Source organism: Equus caballus, chromosome 12 (assembly GCF_041296265.1).
Source record: "Equus caballus isolate H_3958 breed thoroughbred chromosome 12, TB-T2T, whole genome shotgun sequence".
Lineage (NCBI taxonomy): Eukaryota > Metazoa > Chordata > Mammalia > Perissodactyla > Equidae > Equus > Equus caballus.
The window spans coordinates 6,005,932-6,033,644 of NC_091695.1; the positions used below are offsets into that span (position 1 = coordinate 6,005,932).

The window sequence follows — 27,713 nt, forward strand, 5'->3', positions numbered from 1 at the left end:
TTACCTTCAAGTTTCTCACATTTGAGCCGTACTACAAATGAATTGTGTCCAAGTACAGAAAAACCAACAATATTTTATTTATAATCTTATTTTTAGCTTTTGAACTACAAATTCTGGTTCTAGAGTCGTTTAAAAGATCATGGGTTTTATAGATGCTCATATGTAAATTAATCTGTTGTTTGCTTACTTTTTTTCTTTTCCATTGAATGGTCCTCCTCATAAATACAGAACAGGTCATTACATGAAAAATATAAGATCTTGCATTTTTTTTCCTCGTTCTTTCTTAAAAATCTATTTCTAATATTGCATTCCCCATTGGACTATTTCATAAGGGCATGAGGGGGAAAAAAAGAAAGGAGGAAAAAAAATAAAGACAAAATAGACTGGATCTCACCACTAGAATTCACCATAAAAATCTTAAAGTATAACAGAATTCTTACAAAATTTCCTAGACCAGTTCTTCAGGGAATTGAGATCTCCTATGAAAAATATGGCAATCAGGGAAGGTAGGGACGAGATGTGGGAAAATAGTAAATAAGTGCAGCAAAAACAGGTTCTGAGGAATACACATCATTTTGTCTGCTTTAGATCACAATAGAATTTTTAATAAATAAATTTCTTTTCTTTTTTGTTTTTTTTGTAAAGACACTTTTTTGAAACAGTAGATTTAGCCCAGTCATTTGTGTCATTTTTAACAAACTGTCTTTTTTTTGATTGTTTGTTTTCTGTAACTCTGTAAATGTTTTAGATTTGAGTCTCTTGTACATTGTCTTTAGAGTTCATTCGGATCAATAACGGTTCATGCACTGAACTGTGTATTGAATTTATTGTGTTAACTGTTGTTGTGTGGTTGAAGGGAGATTTGTAGGAGTTATAGTGATTTAGGTGCTCATGCTCGATAGCAGGCATGGGCAGGTGACTTTCCATGGGTGTGTCTCCCGTAATCTCATCATCCACATTAATGATTTCAACAGTCCTTGTTGGGGCGTGATGGTTTTGCCGGTGGTGCTGCTTCCTCATCTTGTAGAAAATGACCAGCATCACTGCAGCCATAAGCGTGATGGCCACGAAACAGCCAATGATGATTTTGGTAGTCTTCATGACCTCATCAATTCCCGGGATCCCACTGTTTATATCAGTCACTGGGATGGTGAATGTTTTTTCTGTTGACCTTGTGCTCTGTGGCGTGAGAGAGGTGGTCACGTTGGTGGTCTCCCAGTCAATCACTGGAGTGGGGCCCACGTTGTTATCTGTGGTCCTTGCCTCATCCTGAGAAGGTTCCATAGTCTCTACTGTGACGGTTGAAAAGTAAGAGAAGGGAGTAGTGGTTGCTGCAGTCACATTCAGGGTAGCTGAAGCAGTGGTATTTCCAACAGAATTACTCACCATACATGTGTACATGCCTGTATCTTGCACGGTTACATTCGTGAAATTTAACGTGCCGTCACTGAGCACAGCTATCCGCACTTTGTATGCACCATGTGTCATGACTGTTCCATTTGGAGTAATCCAAGATACAGAGGTCAGGGACGTGGAGGCCCGACATTTCAGCTCAGCTGCCATGCCTTCAGTGACATTGAGGTCTGCAGGGGGCTCCACAATCACAGGAGCGTAGCAAGTGAAGTAATTCTGGTCAAGCTCCCCTATGTACCTCCCTTTCAGATTGGGAGGAGTGTTACATCGGGCACAACAAGCTGTGTTGGAGGGGGCCATATCTTTTATCCACCAGCTGAGCCACAGTATGTCACAATTGCAGTTCCAAGGGTTGTGATGTAAGTGTATCCTCTCTAGATGATGCAAGGGTGTGAAGAGGTCATGAGGCAGTAATGTTAGATTGTTGTGTGCCAGGTTTATCTCCACGAGAGACTGAAGGTTATCAAAGGCATTCCGTTCAATCACTTGAATCTGAGACTGTATCATCCACAGTTTTTGAAGGTGCATCAGTCCCTGGAAAGAGCCAGGCCTGATGGCAGACAAATGATTCCCAGAAAGATCCAGCTCATCGAGTTTTATGAGCGGCGTAAGATTAGGGATTTCCCGGAGGTTGCACATGGCAAGGTTCAAATATCTCAAGTTGGACAGACCTTCAAAGGCACCTTCTGAGATGTATGAAAGCCTTTTCAATTCCCCTAAGTCTAGTCGGCGCAAAGAAGGGATTCTGTTAAAAGCATAAGAAGGGATGCTTTCAATGGGGTTGTTTCGCAACCAGAGCTCCTTCAGTTTAGACAAGTATACAAAAGCTCCATTCGGGATGGTAGTAAGACGATTGTCAAAGAGTTCCAGAGTGTTGAGGTTCGCCAGACCATTGAAGGCCCCAATTTCAATTGTTCTAATATGATTCCTACTCAACTGTAGGATTTCCAGGTGCCTCAAATGCTTGAAGCTGTTCACTTTGATGATCTGGATTTGGTTCTCATGGAGGTTCAGCAGCCGAGTGTTGGTGGAGATGCCATCCGGAACCTCGCGGAGGTTTTTCCGAACGCAGATCACCTTGCTGAACTGGTTGCTGCAGGAGCAGACGGAAGGGCAGGTTTGAGCCCGCACCAGACCAGCCACCACAAGAAGTTGAAGAGCCAGCAGCACCACAAGCAGGGGGTCAAATAAGGCCCTGTTAAACCTAGGACCTATCATTATCTGCTGTGGATGTAAGGTCATCTTGTTCAACATTCATAATTTATCTGGTGTTGGTCCTTCAGGAGTTCAAATAGTCTGCAATATAATAAGAGCAAAAAAGAGTATTAGTGCTCCTCCAAACGTCTTTCTGGAGCAATGTCAGTGATGCAGTGTATCAGCCAAAGCCATCATTTCTCAGACTAGGAAAACAATAAATCTTATGTCCTTTATTGAGCGATGTGTCTCATGTTTACAAAGAATGATTCTGTACTTCAAATTAGCAGCCATCCACAGTCCATATTCCATCAGACGTGCAATCACAGAGAAATGGAAGAATGAGGTAGAGGACCTTAATGGAGTGTTTACCAACCAAGTGTGACCCGAATGCATGAGGACTTATGAGATACACCCTACCATTAGGTTCAAAGTCCAGACCAGATTGAAAAAGTTCAGAGAAATAGGATCTGGGGGCTATACCCCGTAGACTAAAAGTTCCCTTGCAAAATTAGTAACAGCTGCCATTTTACTGAGGGTTATTCTCTGTTCCAGGCACTGTGGGCTACAGACTTCACAAACAGTCCTATTCAGGATTGGCTACACAATTGCAGGGCCTAGCGCAAAATGAAAATGTGTGATGCCTTGTTAAAAGATGATGAATTTCAAATACGCAACAATAGAACGTTAAAAGAAGTATAGGCTCTTTTGAGTATGGGGCCCTTTGCAATTGCACAGGTTGCAAGCCCATGAAGTTGGCCTTAATCCTTTCTAATTCTTACAGCACTCCCCTGAGGTAGGAACTGTTATTGTCTCCATTTTCAAGATCAAGAAACTTAATCATGGGAGAAGTAACATGCATGAAATCACATGTTAGTAAATACAGAAGCAGCACTCAGACATTCATCTGACTGGTGCCAGAGCACATGATCTCCAACACTCCATGAAAGAGTTTTTGCGATGATGGCAAAAACAAATATTTTTCACAAATCAATTTCTTTAAAATACCTTTCCTTTGGGGGTGAACTCAGCTGTAAACAGTGGCAATTTAATTTATGGTACCTGTGAAGACATACTGAAATAGTGACATGCACAAATATACATAAACTTCTAGAGATTATCATATACCAAAACTCATTATAATATAGCCAACTGCTACCTATAGGCAGACATACCACAAATCAAATCAATCCCATGAAATATAATTTTTATTTACAGATAAGATCTTAGTATATCAGGATTACTGTATGTCTTGCGTCCCTACTCTTACTGATTTTAAGTAGATTTATGGGAAGGGAAATAAAGTAAATCACTTTCTGCATCTCTTCCAGCACAAGGAGGAATTCAAAAGGAACTTGGGTTACTGTGTATATGCCCCACTGAAATGGCTTATTATGGATTGGGCCCCTGTGCAATGACTTCTCCAAATCTCTCATCTCAATAAACAGTGCCTCTACTAGGAATGTTCTGGAAAGAACAAAAAGGGGGCAGGAGGCTCACCACATTCCAATTCAAAAAGGCGCTAATTTAATGCTTACTATGTGTCATCTTGGGCAAGTTACCTATCCTTTCCATGAATCATTTTCTCCACTTGCAAAATGCGAATGAGAATATTACACACCCCTTAGCGTTGCGAGTATAAAATTAGTTAATGGACATAAAAGGCTTAGGATAATGTCTCCCACATTGTAATAACTCAATAAATGCTAGACATTATTATTATTATTACTGTTTTTGTTGTTGCCCTTATCAAGACATTTTGCTAAGTACTGGGCATATAAACTGAATTATAATTCAAAAGGTGAGATACATAGGCAAACAGATGAAGTACAGTAATACACGTTCACTTCTATGAGACCAAGCCATATTGGCACAAGGGCAGTGAAGTCAGACCAACTCAGCCTATGGTGGTAAATTAGGGGATTTTCAAAGAGGAAGGTCATCTGATCTAGGTTTTGTAGAAGTTGATAAAGAAAGGAAAGAAGAGCATTTTAGGCATACGGACCAGCCTGAGTCAAGACAAGGACACATGAAAGATGCTAGCACATCCAGGAAACAGTCAAAAGTTCATTGTGGTAAGAGAATGGAAGACCTAGGGAAGGGGATAGAAAAGAAGTTGGGACGAGATCAGGTCCAGACTGTCAAGAGTTGGTTATATCAAACTTAAGAGTCCTCGTTTTATTCTGCAGGGGACATGTTTTGTTTTTAGAAAGAAATGCTATCATCAGCTTTGTTTTTAAGAATGGCACTCGTGGACTAATATGAGAGAGTGAAAATATTTGGAAGAAACTAGTAGCAAGGAGAAAAATTTGGAAGATCTTCCAGTTTTTCCAAGTGAGGCTTGGAGAGAAGTCAATGCCAGAGACAGGTCCCGCTTCTTAGTCATCACTTCCGTGCCCATCTCACGACTCAGGGGCGTGAAGAGAGAAGGGCTGGCTCCTCTTTAGGATAGTGGTGAGGTTCTCATTGTTAATTAGCATTTGTGAATACCTGCATTTTCACAGAGTACACAACATGGAGAAGACGCTCTTTTCCAATAATAGGAGATGCCTCACTGAGAAAAAAATAACTGTCATTAGCAATTCTTAAACATATACCCACATCCACAAAACCACTGAAAGGGACCTGAGTCCCAAGAAGGTGAAATTTAAAGCCATAGATTGCTTTCTGACTTCACAGGCTTGTTTTTGTCTCCTTCCCTAAGGCAGCAAAAAGACTTGACGCAGATTCTGAGTTACTGTTTCTTTCTGTGGCCTTCCCACAGAGACCGACTTGATTCCTTCCTTGGGGTCGTTGAGGCTCTAGCTTAACTTTTCACACCATCCAGTCCTATGATCATTTGTCCCTGTTTCCCCCACTAGCCTGTGAACTCTGTGAGGACAGAGGCCACGTGTGATGGTTTCTTCTTAGCCTACTGCCCACACAGTATTTGGCGCACTCTAGGCAGTAAATAAAATAGCTGTTGAAAAGGTACAAAAGAGTTAATATCTAATTATAACTCTTGCCATATGTGTAGTGTTATGTACTAATGTATTCACCGTGTCTTTCTATTTCCTGTATTTTCTGATGTTTTGATATCTGGGTCCTTGCTGATCCTGGAGAGACCATCCCTCCAATGGTTAGCCAATTCCTAGAGATAGTAAAGGACTTGCCCACAAGCTCGCCTTTCATATACAAACCACCAATGTCAAGTCTGAACCACAACCACCTCCTCTATTGGGTTCTCACAAGGCCCTTGGTCCACTATCCCTCTGACCTAATCATCATGGGGCTTTAGGGACAGCCCCCAGGTCCCAGAACCTCCTGAAATTATTCATCCTAGACTATCCTAAGTCTGCTTGCCTTGCCTTCCTTCAGAAACCACAATAAAGGCTCTTGCTCGTGTTTTCCCCTCATTCCTCCTACCTCGTCACCAATCCTGGTGTTTCCCCATGTGGCCCCTATGGGCCTGGTGTGCCCCTTCATCTTAGGAACTGTGAGTAAAGAAATATCTTTTCAATGGCAGGTGTCTTCTGATCTGTTGCCCTCATCATACCTGAATAATAATATTTACATTTTAAAACAACTAATGACTAAATAAAGGAGCCCTGCTCATCATATCTATCTTGTTGATGGCTTCATAGGTCTGCACCATTGTCCCAATTATACTGTGACAACAATGTGGCTGGTAGGCTTCACACCCTGAGTTAGATCAGGAGTTATCTTTTATTGAAAATTTAAACACAACTTTGTAGATTTCCACTTTAAATAGATGTTATTTAAATTTCCACTGATTATGGCCATTGAAAACTTTCATCCATATGATTTAGTGTAATTTTACATATGCTCCCATCTCCCCAGTACATACTTCCTAAGGTCATTGGGCGTTAAAAATTAAAACAACAACAAAAAAAGGAATAGCACATAAAATCTCTGATATATTAACCAATTGATGTTTTTCAGATTGGGGTCCCAGGGCCCTGCTCCACCATTTCTCCTGCCACCTCCCACTCCATGACACTCCTCAGCATCCTAGGGTCTCTGGCAACACAGGTTGAAATGACTAGTTGACTGCAAATAGTACAAAAGTGAAGAAGATAAGACCTTACTCTGCCATTTACTACCTTTTTCTCTTTGAAATATGAAATAACAAAGGCAGCCATGTCCAGGGGTCAAGAGAGAAGGCTCTGGTACGAGACTTCCTGAATTTATAGGCCTGCTTGAACCTCCAAGACCCTACAATTGGGAAAGTTGCTTCATCTCTCTATACTTCACTTTCCCCATCTGTAAAAGGGTATCTACTCAAAAGGCTTTTGTTAGCACTGTCATAATATATTTAATGTTACTGGCTCATAATAAGCAATATATAATACACAGTTAATACATAATAAAAATAAAGTAATGGGACACTCAGTTTCTTCTCTTATATAAATTAAGAATCACACTAATATCTATTATTCAAATTTGTGGTAAGGATGAACTGGCATGGCCAGAAACACACTATGTATTAGTAAAACATATGCAAATATGATACATTCCTCTTAATTGTAGAGTATATGTGTCTGTCCTTTTTCAATCCTCAGGCTGTTTTACATTCTACTTCTTGCTTACTTCAAGGTCTTGTTGCTATTGCAATTAATGAGATTTCCCATAAATCAGTCATAAGTAACGATTTATGAATTATAGCTGATTCAAAGCTAATTTATAACCTACAGCAAATAATGCTTGGTACATGCACTGAATCGAATAAACTACTATCAACAAAAGGTTTTCTACTTTAAGATCTAAATTATGTTACTTTACATCAAAAGCCACGTTTCAACATCTCTTTCATAAGATGTTTTTATCACATCAAAAGGAAATCAATTTAAAGTTATGCAGTATCCATTACAATGCCATCTGACAGCATTTATGTACAAATGGATCTGTGTGGATTTTGAATTAAAGTATAATACTTTTAGCCATGTCCTAGAGGATATCCTGACTTTGTCAAGAGACCTTTCTTCTTCCCCTACCCACGCTTCAGTGCAGTGAGACACAGAAGGAACTGCATGCGGGAGAGTAGCTAATGGGGATGCTTTATTTAGCACAGTATTGTTGCTAAGTCAGCATAAACTGTATCTAGACATTGGAACTAGTTTGGAAGCAAGGTGAGAGAAAGATGAATTTAGTTAACCACAACCACCCCTCCCCCACAACAGACCACACACTCACATGCATATGTATCTGCAACAAAGCTCTAAATACTGAGAACCAAGATCATTTACCCCACACTCAGCATGGACACTGAGACCTCCAAACCATACCTTATCAGGGACGTCAAATGACTTTGCTCTTCTATTGTCTTCATTAGCATCTCTACCCCTTTCTGGGATTCTCCTGCCAAAGCAAATGGCTTCATTGTCCTTATAGGAACTTGTCCAAAGATCCATCAACTCTTCTATGGAAAGCATTAATGTAGGTCTCTGCTCTAAGATTCTTTGAATCTCTCAACTCACCTTGCTGTTTGCACCAACCCTGGATCAGTGTATCATAATTCTTACTTAATCATAATCAAGTTCCCACATCGAAAAACCCTCCTAAAATCAAACTTTCAGTTCTCAATAAATTCTGGCCTACTCTTCACCACTCCATTCACAGACACCCCTGATCTTTGTGAGGTGGCGCTTTCCCTTAACATAGTAAGTAATAAGCTCATCTCTGTCTTATCAACAGATGTGTTGGTGATTTTGGGAGTCAGCTTTTGACAGGTCTAAAGATGGGTTACTCATTTAAAATGTGCCTGAACTTCAATCTCTCTCTCTCGTTGTCTACCCAACACCCTACTCCCCTACTCTTTCCCTAGAAAGTTTTGCTCAGTAAAATTCACTCCCATCCTTAAAATAATTACAAGACTATATTATCTGCTTTGGGAGCGGCTGCCCCAGGACTGATGGGTGAATAGAATTTGGTTTAAGCTAGGACTAGGCAAGCTTTTTCTGTAAAGGGCCAGATTCTAAATACTTTGGGCTTTACAGGCCATATGGTCTCCTGTTGCGACTACTCTATCTGCCATTGTAGCTTGAAAGTAGCTATAAGTTAAAGGTAAATGAAAGGGCATGGCTGTCTTCCAGTTAAACTATTTATGGGCCCTGAAATTTGAATTTCATATAATTTTCACATTTCAAAATCCTAAAAAATTTTTTTGAACTACGTAAAAATTCAAAAACATTCTTACCTCTCAGCGCATATAAAAACAGGTGGTGGGCTAACTTTTAGACTATGGTTTCCTGAGCTCTTGTGTGAACAGATGTTGATTCTCTCATTTCTGTGGCCAGAGACTGGCTAGGTCTGGACATGTGATACATTTTGGCCAATGAGATGTGAGAAGTCAGCTGAGGGGGTTCTTGGAAATTTTTTCTCTCCCACTAAAAAGAAGAAAAACATGGGAAGAAGTAGTTCTTTATTCTGTTTCTGGACATTTTTGTGAGTATAAGATGCCTGGAGTTGCTCTGGCTACCTCGTGGCCAAGAGAGGAGGCAGCCTGAGGACAAAGGTGATATGCCAAGGAAGGAAACATGGAAAGACAGAAAGAATTTGCATTTTTGATATGTGATAAGCAGCTGAATTAATGAATCCTGTAATTGTCTGTATTTTCTTATTATCTAAAATAATCAATTCCTTACAGTACAAACAGTTCATTTTTTTTGATTACTTACAGCCAAACCTGTCTTGATACTTTCATATTCTCTCTCCTCTTTCCATCTCCAGCTCTCCCTTTCTTTCTCTCTCATTACCACCCTCTGCCCCAAACCAATAGCAAAGAAAAGACAAGAAGGACAGTAGAAAAATTCTGATTTCTTATAGTGTTATAAATCTGAGACCTACCAAAGGAAACAAGTAAGCTGAGGCAACATGATTTGCTTATAGGAAAGGAGGTGAGGCTCATTCCCATTTCTACTGGGATCATTGCCTAGATATCTGTTTAAATTTTAAAGAGTGCTAGAATACACAGGAAAAGGAAAAACAAATTAAATAACACCGCAATAATAGTGTTATTATCAAAGGTAGCTCACCTTTCCAAATCAAATTTATTTTATAAATAGTTCCTAATATAGTTCATTTTTTCCCCATTTGAAATACACTTTCGCAAATTTGTTGAGCTTTTTCCATCCCTTTGCAGGAGTATGTAGTTCTGCAGATTTTCAGAAAAAAGAAAACTTTTATAAATATGCCCAGGGCTGACCCTCTAGGCAGATGTAATGGAAAAGATACAACATTTACATGGCTGTAACTAAGGGATCCAGCCTGTCAGGTCAACAGAAGGCTCCTTGGCTAAACACACTGACCTTGCAATGTTTCTAGAAAATGTTGGGATTTTAAGAAATTAACATTTAAGACAAAAAAATCTTGGGTCTGCATTTTCATTTTTCTAGAAGACTTATCTGGCTGATAGTAAAAGAATACACATGTTTAGTGTTTAGAGGTGACAACATTATAATATCATTAGATGAGAAGCAGCAGTGAGTAGAGAGAACTGTGTATTTAAAAAACGGAAAACAAGAAAAAAATCACGTGGCCAACATGTTGCTGTGTTCTGGAGAGCACAGTAAGAATTATGAAAGAGCTAAACTGGCCATGCCTTCTAGAATTTTCTCCAGTCTTGTTGGAGCTATAGTATAGACATATAGATATATATATAAAATTAAAAATGTACATATATGTATCTAGGATCTAATGCAAACCAATATATTCACTATTTAATGCCATAAAGCATTGTCCCAAATTACAGATAATCAGAGAAAGTTTTAAGAAGACGATTTGGGGTTTATGTAGGTCTCTAGGGGATATAAACTTACACTGAGAGCAGGGTAGTGGTGGAGGAGGTAAGAGATTACTTGTAAAAAGCAGAGGAGTAGGAGCTTGAAATAAAAGAAAACTGACTTAATGAAAGCAGAAACTTATACTGCAAAATTTAGATAAATTTGGCCCAACGGAGGGGCACTGCATGCCTGGTAGGAGAGTTTAGATTTGCTTCAATAAAGAGACAAGAAGAAATTTCAGGCTCTTAAGCAGAAAAGGGCATGATGATGGCAGTGTTTTCGGAAGGTTCTACCTTGTGCATAAAAGAAATTGGAGACAGGAGTGGATGATGGAAAAGTCAGATGACTTCAATAATTGACATCTCTAGCATTACTTTAGAAGTGAATGGAACTGATCTTCAATCTGATTATCTAACCACTGAAACACGTACAGGTTCAAATTAATCAGCTCTAGTTGAAATCTTGTAGAGCACGAAATACCAATGAAGGTAAAATTAACTTCTGCATGTGGTCACATTAAAAGCTATTAATGTACACAGAGGGAGGAGGAAACCACTTTGGAAACTCTGATGCACAAGTCAGGAAAGAGGCATCTCTGATCTCCAGTGCTGCTTATGTCCACACTATAAACTGCACACAAAGGACTAATACTCACGCATTCAGTTTTGGTTCCCTGATGACATACTGTGCTTTCCAACTTGGAACAATGTTGAAGCATAGAAAGACATGCACCCCCCCCCCAATCTATACTAGCAAAACCTAGTGAAAGAAAAACCAGATTTATAGCAAAGTGAGGTGGGTTGGAGGGTTGGCTAAGTATTACTCACAGATTTTTGGTAAACTGGCCTTCTGTGAGCCATGCTCTCCTAAGGGGGAGTGAAGACAATATTAACAGACATTGAGAAGTTTACATGAATTAAATGGCATAGCATATCCTGAAAGAAAATCCCCAAACCTGCCCCTGCACCTCCATAAATGCCACCACCACACACCCAGTTGCTTAACGCAAAAATGCAAGGCTCCTCCTTGACTTTTCTTTTTCTTTACATATCTCCAGCACAACAGTACCACCTGACGTTACTACTAAAATATAGCTGAATCCATCTACTTTTCCTCATTGTCCCTTTCTAGACCAAACTATTTTCATTTCTAATTTGGACTGCTGAAATACCCTCTTACCAGTTTCTCTACTTTTGCAATTGCATTAATACAATTAATTTTCCATGTAGCATTTAGAGCAAAGTTTAAAAACATGCGATATTTTCCTATAAATATGTTCATGTCATTCTTTAGTTGAAATGCTCCTATTGGCTCCATACTCTTTTAGGGCAAAATGCAAACTGTTTCGGCCCCTAGCACAGGATCATTCATCTGATACCTGCTAACCTCTCTTACCTTTCAACTTTTCTTCATCCCCCTCCTCTCTTCAACCACATTGGACTTCCAATGTCCCACAGAGGCTCCAACCTTTTCCCCATCAGGGCCTTTGCACTAACGTTTCCTCTGCCTGTAAAACGTGCCCTTTGATTTCCACATGGTTGATCTTCCTTGTTATTCAGGACTCTCTTTACATTTTACCTTCTCAGAAAGTTCTTTCTGGATCACCCAGCCTAAACTAGACCCTCTGTCACCATCAGTCATATCACTATATTTAATTTTCATCATAATACTTATCATTATTTGATATTTTTCTCGTATTCTTCAGTGTTTATTTTCTTACTGCCTGTCTAATCTGAGTAGAATGTTAATTTTCACAGAACAGAGACTTGTCTGCCCTATTCAGTGCTATTCACCTAGAAAAATTCTCATTAAACGTGTTAAATGCATGAATGAATGAAATGAGTGTACAAGGAGACAGAAGCAGCTTATAGACAGTCAAGGCTATAAATTCATTGAGGACCTAAATGATGTCATATTCACTAACTGATCCCTAGCATCTAGTAGTGTCCAAATCATATAGTAGGAATTTCATCAATGTTTGGAATGATGCTTGTCCAGCTTTTAGTTATTTTCATAGAAGTCCTTCCTACAAAGAAAAGCTGGGGAGAACAAAGCAATATAAAGATCACTGTCTCTTTGCTCTCTGGTTATTTTTATTTTCAGGGAAGACTCACTGATTTCTTTCCCTTTATCTATTATTGTAAACAGCAGATACTATTTTAAGTTTGGCCAAACAATGCCCTCTGCTGTATGTGCCTAAAATAACACGATTGCTTTGAAAATTCCAACGTAGATGAGACATGAAATGTTTTCATGATTTGCTTCTTCCTGTGGCACCTACATGCACTTCAGAACTAGGGGAGTTTGACTCAGCTTTCCGTCGCTCTGCTGGATCAGATCGTTTAGAGCAGAGAACAAGAATTCTTATAGGCAGAAAGTCACATTATCTTCACATCGCCTTTATAATGAAAGAGCCTCTTGATCATCACATTCCAGCTTCTAGAACTCATTTGCACCATTCATTCAAAAATCCAGAGTGAATAAGATCTCCTAATTCTTCCCTCGCAACCCAAAGGAGCAAGCCAATAGGACAGGCAAGGGATTGGGGTAGGCGGGGGCAGCTCCAACTTTGTCTTAGCAACAAAAAAATCAAATCTACTTCATGTTAGAAAAGCAGCTCCAGAAATATAGCCAAGAACTTGGCAAGGCTAAAAATAAGATTAATTTGTTTTTCCTGCTGGTATAGCCTCACATGATGCAGGAGAGATAAGCATACCTGGCATGAAGTTTCTGGCTATTTATGAATTCTTTTGATCACGTTCACTTTTTGAGGTTGGTGATTTATGAAGAAATGAAATATAGATGAACTGACTTGTTTCTCAAATTAGAGGGTGGGATTCGAGGTATTCAGGGATATGTTTGTACTTTTACGGTAGCTGCTTGCTGTGTTGGTTTAGTAAAATGCATAACCAAGAAAAGAGCTTAAAACCTCAAGCTCTCTATGCTGCTGCTATTTCATTCTTTAGGAAATGAAATGAGACTGTTCCAATGATCAAAAATGTGCCTGTCTGTACAATGCTTGCATCCTCTTTGTACTAATATTTTTAAGTCTGGAGCCCTACCAATGCATGAAAACTTCACTTCTTTCCCCTTCCTTTTGGTCCTTTCTTTTTTCTCAGGCTTACGTGCCACTAAATGATTAATACAGGCTACTCCTTATCTCCAAAATTGGTCTCTTCTTTCTATACTTTTCCTGGGAGAGATCTTCAAAGTAACACTTTGCAGAATTAGTGTAACAACACCCAGTGACCCAGACAATCACAGTTCAACAAAACATAATCCACCAATAGTTCCCCAGTGCTTACAGAATAAAGCTAAATCCCTTACTGCCTCTACCCACTAGATGCCAGTAGCACCTCCAGTTGTGACAATCTACAGTGTCACCAGATATTGCCAAATATCCCCTAGGGGGCAAATTTGCCCTCTTGAAAACTATTGCCTCAGGGTGACATGTAAGACACTCTGTGATGCTGTGCCCTACTCTTTTCCCAGTCTCATCTCCCACTGCCCTCCATAATACAGCCTAGGCTATAGGCTATTTCTGATTCTAAAGATATACCCCCTACTTTTCCTTCTCAGAGACTTGCTCCTGTTTTTCCCATGGCCTGGAACGTCCTACTCTGAATTTTTCTTTCGAAATTGTACCCAACTTCAGAGCCAATTTTACAATGACCATTTCTACTAGAACTTCCTTGGTCTTACTGGCCAGTATTAATTCATCTTTCCCCTAAGTGTCTGCAATGCCAAGACTACAGCACTTATCAAATCTGAGTTTGATTCTAAATGTTTGGGAATGCATTCAACCTGTTTAACCATAAGATTCTTAAGGACAGGAACTTCATGATTTCCAGGCATTCAGTAAATATTTGCTGAATTGCATCACTGAATTTAGCCCACATTTCAATTCATAGTCAGGAGCCAGAATGATAAGCTAATTTTATAATAAGAAATAATATATCAAAGTCCATTGACAAGATCCATATGTGAAGCAAAAAAATTAAAATGGTATACAACGTAGAATAAACGGTAGAGGGCTCAATAATTACTCCTTGCCTTCTCCCCAACAAATAAACAAAAACTTATAAATCAATTAACATTGTGAAGAAGAAGATTACCAAAAAGTAGCATGTAAATGGATAACTGAAAACAATAGATTAGGGTAAAAATTTATCCTTACCAACAATAAGCTTTATCCTAAATACCACATCCAGAGTACTGGGCACACTGTATATACAAAATATATGTGTATTAGATGAAAGAAGGAAAGAAAGAAAGACAGACAGACAGAAAGAAAAAAAGACAGAGAGAAAGAAAGAAAAAAAAGAAAGGAAAGAAGGAAGGAAGAAAGGTAGGAAGGAAGAAGGAAAGAAATAAAGAAAAAAGGAAAGAAGGAAAGAAATAATAAATGGGCTCAAGAAAAGGTTGGTTGTTGTAGATTACCAACTACTTACATAAGAAAGTGGACACTAATGGAGTATAGAGACTTTAAAAAAAATCAGTGATACAAATGTGTGTAGTGTCCATCTGTGAAACTGCCTAGTGCTTGGACGCTCTAATTTATGTACTCTATTATTGCGAGGATACATGAGTTAATACATAAAGAAGAGTTCATCTCTTTGAATTAGTGTTTTCATTTTCTTTGGATAAATACCCTGAAGTGGAATAGCTGGATCATATGGTAATTCTAGTCTTAACTTTTTGAAGAATCTCCATACTGTTTTCCATAGCAGCTGCACCAATTTACATTCCCACCACCAGTTACAGGGATTTCCTTTTCTCCACATCCTCTCCACACTTGTTATTTCTTGTATTTTAACACCTCTATGTTCACTGCAGCATTATTTACAATAGCCAAGACATGGAAACAACCTAAGTGCCCATCAACAGAGGAATGGAGAAAGAAGATGTATATGTGTATATACATATATATGTATATACGTGTGCATATACACACACATATATATGTATATATACACACAGTGGAATACTACTCAGTCACATAAAAAAAAAAGATGAAATCTTACCATTTGTGACAACATGAAAGGACCTTGAAGGTATAACGCTAAGTGAAATAAGACAGACAGAGATAGATAAATACCATATGATCTCACTTTTACGTGGAAGATAAAAAACCATCAACAAACACACACACAGAGAACAGACTGGGCCTTACCAGACAGGAAGTGGGGTGGAGGGAGGGTAAAACGGGTAAAGGAGGTCATTTGTACGGTGACAGATGGAAACTAGATTTTTGGTGGTGAACATGACGTAATGTTTACAGAAATCGAATTAGAATGATGTATACCTGAAATCCATATAATGTTTTAAACCAATGTTACTTCAATTAAAAAAGAGAGAGACAGAGAAAGATTCAGAACAGTGCCTGGTACATAATCAATATGGTACGGACTTTTGACTTTTGTTATTATTTGTCTATCCTGGTGACAGCCAAAGTCCAATTATGGAGAATGATTGATACATCAGACTATTATAATTTGATGCTAAAGCAGTTTGAATCATACAATTAAGTTTTCTTAGTTTGATTTCTTATCAACCACCTTATTTAATTATAATTTGATTTTCCATAAAAATGCATAGTTCAGTCCATGGGCTCCTAAGAAGTTCATGAATGGATTTCAAAACACTGCGAATCTCTTGAACTCACATGCACATTTTTACATAAATGTCATTGTGTGTTTTTATAGGAAGATTATTTATTGGTTTTATCACCACACTCTCAAAGAGATTTATGATTCTAAAAAAGTTTAAGTTCTACATGAAAAGATTTGACAGACTGAAGTACTTGAAGAATCTGTTACAGTTCTAGCTATAATTTAGCAAATTGGCACTCTGCTCTATATATCCATTTCTTATGTGTTTAGCAAGGGTGACTACAACTTTCTCATGATGAGATACCAAAATCAAATTTCTGAGAGTTAGAAAACTAAGGACTCGACCCAGGTGTTCAGCAGACTCTTTAAGACAAACGTCCATTGGGAAAGGTCCAGAAATGAAACCTGCGCTGGTGACAATCATCCTTGCCGCACACCTTAAACATTGGTACTCAGGTGACAATTTGTCACTCCATGTCACTCCTTTAAGGAATTTGTGTCAATGTAAGAATCAGGATGCTTCATGATGAAATGGGGTCCTGAGCTTCTTTAATGGAAAAGAAAGGTGAACTTCTCTGCTCCTGAACTTTCTTTTATTTGTCATAGTTTATTCCTAAAAGAAAATGCACTGAAATACTGTAATTGAGTTGGTAAGGTTTATCTATCTCAGAATATTTTGGGTAATCATGACTGACGCCAAAGGAGAAAATATCATGCTTATTAATATTAGTGAAAATCAATTCTATAACAGGAACAAATGAGAAAAAATAATATTCCATTAAAACAAATACAATGAAAACTGAGGTAAGATTCCACCCCTCAGCAAAAAAAATCTAATTTTGGATGAGGTTAAACTGCAGAAACTGTACATGTGTTTTGGCCTCTCAGGATACATAACAGGATGATTCTCTCTAGACTTTCAGTTTGAAAAAGGGAATAAAAGGAAAGCAAATAAAAGAGGTTGAACATCTCAAATTATGTTTAATCAAAACACGCAAAATTATTTTTCTTCTCATGACATTCTCCTGTCAGTCCACAGAGGATAATGGTTATTCTTTTATTTTTCTTTTTACATATATTTATATACTAATATTTTTTGTGCCAGTTAATGACCAGGTCAAATAACTAAAGAAGCTTTTGAAAATCTAACAAGCCCATCTTAAACATAAGTCCTTGGCAAGGCAGGTAGACAAGGATTTGATTTCAGGAAGTTGGTAATGCAGTTAATGACCTTGCTTCCCAAGCTTCCTTTGGATTGATGACTAGCTGGGAGGAGTTGATAGCCATTAACCCCCAGCTGCTCATTAATTCTTTGGAAATGCCCTGTGCCAAGGTCATCATTGCCTTTATAAGATGAAAACAAACAAACCAACAGTAGTACCCAAAGGCATACGGATTTTTGTAACAAGTACTACAATTTAAATTGCCATGCACGGAATCTGAAGAAAATAAATACCACAGATACAGGGCCATTCAGATTTTAAAATCACCTTTCAAGTTTTTACCAAGTACTCTCTTCCTCGTTAATTATTAAACAGTGCAAAGCCCTAATTTCCTAGACAATAAACACACACACACACACACACACACACACACACACAGAGATATCCCTAGGCAAAGCTGTCTAAAGACATCTGGGTTTCTTTTCATAGTATGGTGCTGAGAAAGAGAATCTCTAAAGTCATTTCAGCTCTAATAATGTATGATTCTCAGTATGTTCACCACCAATGTGTGAACTTTACCTAGGAGGGAACTCCTTCTACTCAATAACTCCCATCACCCACCGTTTGAAACACTGCGCTGAGACAAGCCAGATGTAGACAACAGAGTCATGAACAGATGCCAAAGCACTACACTGAGTGAGTATGGAGATGATTAGGTGGGTAATTATATGTAGTTTGGTGTTCTCAGGGAACCAGTCAGATTTGCACAGTTGGTGAAGGCTATGCGGACATGAGATTTAGTAGGATATGTACATTTGGATAAGCAAAAGGTCTAGCATTCTAAGAGAGAGAAAACCATAGCATTTATTTATTCCTTCAGTGATATTTGCTGAGTGGCTACTAAGTGGCCAGGACAGTGGTCAGTTTTTGACATTTGGGGCCAAGGGTCTCCCATCGAGAATCTCACAGTGTATGGAATTCATGAGCCAGTAAACAGGAACCATAGTATAGCAGAAGGTGCTAGAGAAGAATGCACAGAGTGTTTTAGGAGGACACACCAACAGAGAAAGAAGACAGAGAGAAGGGAAAGAGTTTGTTGGAAAACAGGCATGTGGCGGGTGGGAATGCATGAAAGTGGACATGAGCATCGGGCAGAGAGGCACAAGTTGACTTCTTTTAGGAATGTACACTGAAAAACAGTGGAGAAGGTAGGATAAGTAAAATAACACCAGATTGTGAAACATAGACAAAAGAATTTAGATTCTATTTTAAGTCATGGGATGGGTTGTAGGGACTTGATTTTCTTCTCTTGTTGGAAGGAAAAAGGACAATGAGAAGAGTATTTAAGAAAAAGCAGATTTGCAATAATATGGAGAATGGATAGGGAAGAGTGCACTGTAAGACCTGAAGGTCAACTCAGAAATTATTTCAATAATCAAAATATGAAATAATGAGGGCCTGGAATAGGCCCTGCTTTTTACCTAAAATATGGGCTGACATGACATCATGATGTTCCTGTCTCTGCTCTGCAGTCCCTACTCTGAGACTCCAGTTCTATTTCACCAGCTCCCTTGATTCCTGACCCATCATTGGCTGCTCTGACTTCTGTATATTTTGGACTCCCTAAAACATCAGAGCAAGTCCTGTACATCTAGTCCTGGCTTCCATTGAAGATCTCAGAGCCACCGCCTTCCAGTTTTCAGCATGACTTAAGAGTTTAATAAATTCACCAAAATGACCCACAAAAACCTGATAAGGAAACTCTCTTTAATTGAGTCTGTGTTTATGAGATCTGAGCAAGGGGAGGAAACAGAGTAGACTCTGTGATTTCCAGGCAACGTCATTTAATCAGAATGCAGATAGCAGGGATGGCCTCCTAATTGGAACTGGAACTGGTTTCAAGTAACCTCAACACTGTTAACATTGCATAATGAGGAAACCTGGGTGATGACATGTCAGATAATGGAAATAACTGTAATCAGTGATTCCTTTGTTTCCCCCTAATGACCACAAAAGGGGGAATTATATGGCAAATGCAGACATTTGAAAATTGGATTCTTAGTTATTTATTGACTCAAGGCAATCCTCATTTTGCTCGGTGCCATGTTAAAGATAGGTCATGTATATCGGAACCAAGCCCTGTTTTTCACACAGTTCTTTTATAGCAGATTTGCTCTCAGTTACCATGGAATCTTGCAAAATGAGGACTCAGTTCCAATATGAACAAGCTTCAGTTAACACAGTACCATGCAAAGCAAGAACTCCCTGGATTATCCTGTATTCACTTGCCTACAATGCATCATTTCCAAAAATATACCATGGAAAAAAACCAGGTAGATACATGAAAAACAGTAAGAAATTGGGTTTCCTATGGTATCTTAATGGGATATGAAAGTAGGGAAGTCTACGTATGCTTCTATTTAAGCCATTAGTTAACTACTTTTTTCCTTGGTTTGAATAATGAAAATTACTTCTTGATTACTTCTGCCACCATCTTTCTTTATTCTCTAAAGGATGCATTTTAGATCTGTAGCACCATTACCTGTTCATATGCTTTTAGCACATGTGACATACTACCATTTCTGTGTGCCTGGCTAAGTGGCTTCAGGGATTATTTCGTTTTAACTAAATTAACACTCACAAAACGGAGAAAGGGGCTTAAAGGGATTCTTTCAAAGACATCACAGAATGAATATTCTAATAATAAGGCAAATATACGCGCACAACAAATGAAAATGGTAGAGCTAACATCTTATCTTCTCGTATATGAGCTCTTTGAAGCCATGCAATAATTATATATTAAAGGATTGGTCATTCTGATTAATCTCGTATAGTCATCCTTTGATATCCATGGGGGATTGGTTCCAGGACCCCCCCAGACACCAAAATCCGCAGACGCTCCTAACATTCATATAAAATGGTGTAGTATTTGCATATGACTTATGCACACCCTACTATATACTTTAAATCATATCTAGATTACTTATAATACTTAATAGGATGTGATTGCTATGTAAATAGTTGTTATACTGTATTGTTTAGGGAATAATGACAAGAAACAAAGTCTGTACATGTCCAGTACAGACACAACTATTACAGGCCTTTTGATCCTCTGTTGGTTGAATCCATGGATGCAGAACCCGCGGATACAGAGGGCTTACTGTATACATGTGTGCGCATGTGGGGGGCAGGGTAACAGTCGCTCTCTAGCAATCATGTCCCATCACACTCTTGTCCTAACTATATACTCTCTTCTGAATCCACCAGATGCCCATCATCATCTCTGACTGATACTTGGCTTCTTTCGTGTTTTTTTCCCCCCACTCCACCCTTTTTTTTTCTAACCAGCAATGCTAAAGAATAATGCTGTGCAAAATCAATGCCTCATCTGTCCCTGGGATTCAGATCTGTATTTCTGCATGCCCCTTTGCATCCTGGGAGAATGACCTGAAAATATGTCTGCAAGAGACAGACTTTGCAACTATTCTTCCTTATTTCCTTTCCTCCTTCCCTCCTAAAAGTTTCTTCCTCTCACTATTCATTAGAAAGATGAATTAAAATCTATTGGGTTTAAACTTCAAAATTCATGAACATAGGACCCTAATTAAAAATAATAGACTTTGAGAGTTTTAATTAGAAAAAGAACCCTAGAGAACTAGGTAAAAACTCCACTTCCTCACTCACTATATGGACATCTTGTCAATAACAACTCTGAATCTTGTTTTTCCTAACCTGTAAAATGGGTGTGATACTATCAGTCTTTCCTTTCTCATTATTACCAGGAAACTTGAGATAGTTTATGAATTGTGGGATAATTTAAAACTATAAGTATTAGACAGGCTTTGGAGACTGAACATTTTTTACTTTGAATCCATACTAAAAACAACACATCAGAAAGCTGAGAGAGGAAAGAAGACAGAGAGAGCAAAAAACACAGCTTTCTATGTGGCAGACACTCTCTGAGTACTTTATACACACAGTTTTATTTAATTCTCATAACAACGTCTTGAAGTAGATGCTCGGTTAGTTTGCCACTTACCCTAAATCACACAATTAGTACCAGATCTTGGGTCTTTTTCTAAACAGATTTCTAAAGGGATGGAGAAAAATATTACTGAGATGGTAGACTGGCTGCATTATCATATCTAATCTTAATAAAACCCATTTCTTGGAAGCGTTCCTATTTGTTTTGTCTTTGTAAAACCAAGTCAGAGCATTTCAGTACTATTCCCAAGACTTCACAACCTGCCTGCCTTAGAGCCTGAACTCCAACCACCAGCTCCAGGTCCATTTTCCTTCCAGCACACTGCCTCGCAGTGACTTTGGTGGGATTCACCAAGACAACCTAAATGAAAGTACCTAGCATAATATCCAGCATGCAGTAAGTATGCAATATACAGCATGCTTTTTTTCCCTTCCTAAATTAACTCTTCTTTTCTCTTGGAAAATGATCAGCACAATGATTTTATGCTCCATTTAGAAGACTAAAAATTAGGACTGAGGAGAAACTTCAGTCTGGGTTGACAAAATGCAGGGAAAGCCATCGCTGGGGTATGAATGTGGACTGTGATTTGTAGCTTGCAAACTTTCAACTGGCAGCTAATGTTCCTACCTATCAGCATGCACTACTTGAGTAAACTTCACTCTCAATTCTCTTGTTTTTGAAGAAAAACATTTCCAGCTAATAACACAATTACACTTAAGTATCAGAGCTCATTTTAGTATTATTGCATTTGTTAAATCTAACTGAGTCCAAATTACTTCCTCAATGCTAATAAGAGGAGGAGGAAAGAGAGGAGGAGGAGAGAATGGGGGGAGAGAGGATGGCCAGGGTTAAAGAAAGAGAAGGAGACATGTACACAGAGTGACACAGAGAAAAACAGAGAGCTATCAATGCTGCATATAGCCTCAAGTCCAATAAATGTCAGTTAAACTTGCTGCCCACGGTTTCTATGGAAACCCCTTAAGTTAAGAGTGGAATACAGACATTTTTTGGACTGCAACTCACAAGCTGTTTATTTAATTATGATGAAACATGAGACTGTTAGGGACAATACTATTATAATACTGATAGCATTTAGAATTCAAAGAATAGATATGGCAAAATAAAAAGTTATTTTTTTATGCAAATCATTAGCTTCATGTGAATTGCATGCAAATAAAATGCATCTTGTTTTTACAGGACTTTACAAATTATTTCCCACAGGCGAACCCCAAATTAGCCAAATGACATTTGTTAAAGGGAGTTCTTCAGAGGCCTCATGACATTTATAGGCTCCCCCCATGCCCAGTGAACAAAACCAGGGTCACAGCATATTTTCAATTAAACCCAGGATAGCGGCAAAGTGCAGCACAGCTGGAAAAACAAGCACATTATTACCCCATAGATCGTTTGTGAGCAATGAATAGGTCTCTGGTGTTTTTCTGTTTTATAGACATTTGAATATAAGAATAAAGAAAATAGCTTTAGATTAGCTTTTGCCTTCCAAAATAAACAACCACTTTTAGGGCATTATTCCTGGTGGCCCAAAGAAGAATGATTGGAAGCCATCACTTTTCTGTCTCTGAGAGTTGGAAAAGGTTTGCTTGGCCTTAAATTTGGCCTTGGTGAACCATGTGATTGATGGGCTCATTCATACCCCTGTTCCTTCACTAAAGAAACACGTGATGTCTCCCAGTAGGTGCCAGGTACAGTGCTAGAGATGGGAGACAAGAAGATTAAGCCCCAGTCCCTAGCTTAATTATGGACTTTTTCGACAAGAAGGCATTAATTTTGTTGATAAATATTTATGGAGGGACTAGTGTGCCTCATAGGTACTAGACTAAATAGATAAACAAATCCAGAATCCTGCCTTCCAAGAGATTACAATTTAATGAAGACCAAAAGACACATAATCCTAAGTGATAGAGCAAGGAGTCAGTGTTCCTGCATGCTAACTCCTGATCTGACCTTCTCCCTACACAGGTAGAAATGCCATTCATGGATACTGTGCTACAGTCAAAGCTAAATGTGTTTGTGCCTATGGTATGATTAGCTAGCTGGTGGAAGGTGGGGCGAGGAGGGAGCTTCAGGAACATTTCCACAGGGGAACCACGTTTCCAGCTCTGTCCATAAGCCACCACTATCTTTATAAACTCTTTAGCCCATAAAATATGACTGAAGGAGGAGGCACTCATAAGAGAAGTGAATCCCAAGGAGAGTCAACTCTGGTGTCAAGCTGGGAACCTGAAGGCTGTTTCTAAACCGGCAAAGAGAAACATACAAGAAATTTGCAAATATCACTCAATGAATGTGTCTTTTCGACTATATTTCAGCTTATATTTTGAAATTCAGTAATGGTTTGCAGTAGCTGGGCTTCCCACAAGTTGCTCATGCTAGCAAAGCCAGTTGTTGCTGTTTCTCGATTTGACAGTATATAATGAGCCACTTCACATTAGCTGCTGTTGTAGTGTTCAGCATATTGTGGGGAAGATTTAGCATGAATCATCACCCACCTAGCTCTCCATTGTGGTCTCTATGCTGTAAACAGGCAACTTATTTGCCAATCTAAAAAAAAGAAAATCATCCATTAGAACAATTCAGCACATTTCTCGATCTGCTGCCACCACCATCAGAACAGACAACACTGGTGACAATATTTATTGAATCACCACTGTATTTTAACACTCTCCTGGGCAAAAAGCCAAGGCAGCTATCTTAACCACTGGCCATTTTGAACAATGCATTGTTTAATGCCAATAAGAAAAAAATGCATTCCAAGTCAGAAGATCTGTAGTCTATACTTGGTTCTGACTTATCAGATGCATGACCTTAAGCAAGTCACATTTTCTCTCTGTTCCAGTATCCTGATCAAAACTATCTTTTAAGATCAAGCAAGATAATTTATTTTGAAGATGGATAGGGAATACTTAAACAGAACACTCTGAATTATTAAAGTCAAATGATATGTTAAAAGTTTGACATAGGTATCTTCTGCAGACTCCAATTGGGATTTTTTTTTCCCACTTCCAAAAACAAGAGAGATACTAACATCTCCTCCTCCTATCTGTCCCTCTTCCTACCCTGGCCCCACTCCCAATACTTCCCGGGCAATGGCAGATTAGAAAGTAAAATCTGAGATTGAGGACTACATAGTCCTTGGAGCAAAGAAACACGAAGAGATACAGCTGGCATTTTGCAAAGCATAATGAAGTAAACGAACCTATTTTTAATTCCAACAGATCCAGATATTTACAGGCCAAGCTTAGACATACAGTTGGTGCAAACTGTACAGAGAGGAAACTCTGAGCAAGTAGATATAGAAAAAGCCCACGCAATTAGTAATCAAGATCAAATGACTGACATGGATATTGAAATTACCAATCTATCCCCAATCTATTACCAATCTCCCCAGCCCTACTCTATCAAGTCCTACTTTATTTTAACAACAGGTGTTAAAATCTCCAAGGAAAGAGGAGGAGGAGTTAGTGAATTGTGGGTCTGTGGTTGACTCCTCTAAGGTGTTAGCAGGCGGTACAGTGTGATGCTATAATCTTCAAAGCTGGGCGTTTTACTGGGTTAGATGATTTTGTTTGGAAAGATAATGTAAGTAAAAGTCCTTCTCAAAATTCAAAGCAATATACTGCTAGTGAATATTACTCCTATTACATAAGTAAAACTGAATATGACTACAGTTCATTTTAGAGTTGATGTGGATTTTCCATCATTGGTTTTAAAAAAGGTTTAACTCAATCTTGTAGAAAGTTTCCCCAAATCTCATGGTTTCAAGAACCATTAACTACCCTTGAGTAGGAAATATGAAATATAACTTATAAGTTAACACGCCTGGGATTTATAATATTGTGAGAGGAAGGCAGTGGGTAACAATTAGTGTTATAGGGAGGGTAGAGAAGAGGTGGGAATTGAAAGCTTGTGTTCATTGTCAAATCAAGTAGCCAGTTCTCAGTACTCATATTAGGCAAACATTAGCAGCATCTGACATAGGGAACACTGTGTTCTTCCTGAAACACTCTCTGTACTTGGCTCCTAGAAAACCACTCTCTGGATTCTTCTTCTACCTCATTGATCACTCTGCTCAACCTCCACTGTTAGCTTTGCTTTATCTCTTGGGTCACTAAACCTTGGAGTAAGCCAGGGCTCAGTTAGTGAACCTCTTGTTTTCCTATACTCATTCTCTATGTGGTTCCATAGAGGCTTTAAGCACCATCTACAAACTGAAGACTGCCAAACGTATATCTCCAGCCCACCATGCAGACTTGTACATACATAACTGCTGATTCAAGACCTCTACTTGGAGGCATTGAAAATCAACCTGTTCAAAATAAAACTCCAACTCCACCTCCATCTTTGACAAAGACTTTTCTATGGCAACTCCCTTCATTCATTCATTCATTCATTCAACAAAAATTTTAAGGTCCTATTGTGTGCCAAGCACTGTTCCAAGGACCATCCTCCTAGTAGCTCAAGCAAAGTCTCCTTGAAACTTAATTTTTTGGTGTTATCCACACTTTAGCATCCTATTACCTCTACACTTTATCACCCTTACATGCTATTGCTTATATATTGGAAATCCTGTAAATCAAGAGTCTTGTCACTTCTCCTCACCTCCACTGATATATCCTAGTTCATTCTTTTTCTGGATAATTGGATTATTCCAATAGCCTGGTCCATAATTGGGTGTCTTTGCCTCTCTCCTTGTCCCTCTTCAGTCTTTTCTGCATATGGGAGAGGGCTCCTATCAAACTGAAAGTCAGATCACATTCATTCTTCTGCTCAAGGCTCAATGGCTTCTCATGCCACTCGGAGTAACATTCAAGTGCTTTCAGTGTCCTATGAGGCCATTTAGGTTTTTGTTCTGGATGCCTCCTACTTCTCTGATCTTACCTGCTACCGTTACTGCTCTTTCTCCACTCTGGCCACACTGGTCCTTGCTGCCTCCAATATACCACACACAGAACTTTCTCAGGAACCTTGCACCTCCTGATCCTTCTGCCTGGAATGGTCTTCACCTAGACAGACCTGTAGCTATGCACACACATGACAATGATACCACCTTTCATCCAAATACCTGTATGTTTTCTTCTTCACTTCCTCCAGGTCACCTGCTCAGAGTGACCTTTCTGGGTTATGCTGCCTAAAATATAACTTCCCCTTTCCCCCATCTCTCTCTAGCCCTTTATTCTACTTTACTTCTCTTCATAGCACTTCTCACAACTAGAGATAATGCACATTTATCTATGTATGCATGTATCTATGTATTTATTTATTTTCTCTCTCCTCCAACAATACAAGGCCCGAGGACACGAAGTCTGTATGAGTTGTTTATTGATGGAGCCCCATCAGCAGTCCAATTTTATAGATGAGGAAACTAAAACCAAGAGAAGTTGAGTGCTTCTCTCAGGGCTTGTCTGGATACATTGGAGATTATCAAGCAGGAAGGGGGTACAAAGATGGAGATGATGACGAATCCTAGATCAGAACATCAGAGAAGTTAAGCTGATGAATTCTGTCATTGGATGTAGTAACTTTGTGACTTCAGCAAGTTCTATAATTTTGTTTTGTTTCATATCCTTCATCTGTAAAGTGAGGTCGATAATAACATAGCCAAGCTTAGAAGGTTGTTCTGAACATGACGAGGTGATGCCCATTAACTACTAATTCTGGTATATCATAATAGTAATCATAGGAATGATTACTATTATCGGAGACAGTTTCATTCATTGTTTATTAAGCACTGCTCTAAATACTTTGGGAGTGGCTAAACAATTCACCCTCTCTTATAAAATGATTATCTGGTGCTGAATGTGGTACTCATCCCCAAATGTATGATCACGCCTGGACATGGGAACATATAACTCAAGGCGATAAACCACCTTGATCTTTATATATCACCATAGAAACAAGATTAGTAACAAGAAAGTTTGTGATGAGAATAGCACATTTTGTTACATTATACATCATAGAACAGAAACCCTTCCTACACAAATTATCTTATCTGACTTTCAGGATTGTGAGAGGTAGGCAGAAGAGATTTTATTTGTCTATTTTGCAGATGAGAAAGCTAAAGTAAAGGAAGTTAAATAATGTGATCAAGGTTTTTAAAAACTAATATATGATAACTGTTAATATGAGAAGTTAGATCTTTAGAGCCCTAGGCTAATGCTCTGTCCAATATATGATGTTTTAACATGAACATGTCAGGGAAGAAGGAGGTACTTATGCATGAATCCTCCCAAGGTTCTCTAAACTTGTAGCAATTTGCTGTTTTTGTCCTCCTTTAACACACTGAGCTGTTACTTCCATATGGGAAGACTGAAAAGAACATTTATTGAGCAATTATCAACTACCGTGTTAGTCAATCACATTATACTTGCCTACTCTTGTGTCTTTCTACATCATTAGACTACATGCCCTATTGGGACAGGCACTATATTCCAGTTCATGTGCCTGCACAGCCCACTTTCTGCCATGTAGTATGTGTTCAATAAATGATTTTTGAATAAGTGAACGAAATAGCTTATTTGGTTATGTACAGAAAGTGCACTCTGAA

At 38.7% G+C, this 27,713-nt stretch overlaps 1 protein-coding gene across 17 annotated transcripts in view; it reads right to left on the reverse strand.

Moving 5' to 3' along the window:
- Window positions 1-53: 53 nt before the first annotated feature.
- LRRC4C (leucine rich repeat containing 4C) overlaps window positions 54-27,713 on the reverse strand; it is a 1,157,697-nt gene continuing 1,130,037 nt past the window's right edge. For 16 of the 17 annotated variants that reach the window (XM_070228640.1, XM_070228634.1, XM_070228639.1 and 13 more), the window contains one exon: window positions 54-2,709. In XM_070228640.1, the coding sequence (XP_070084741.1) occupies window positions 745-2,667 (1,923 nt within the window). In that variant the 5' untranslated portion in view covers window positions 2,668-2,709 and the 3' untranslated portion in view covers window positions 54-744. Of the gene's footprint in view, window positions 2,710-8,803; window positions 8,994-27,713 lie in introns of those variants that run through there. The other variant, XM_070228643.1, reaches the window with a different exon arrangement.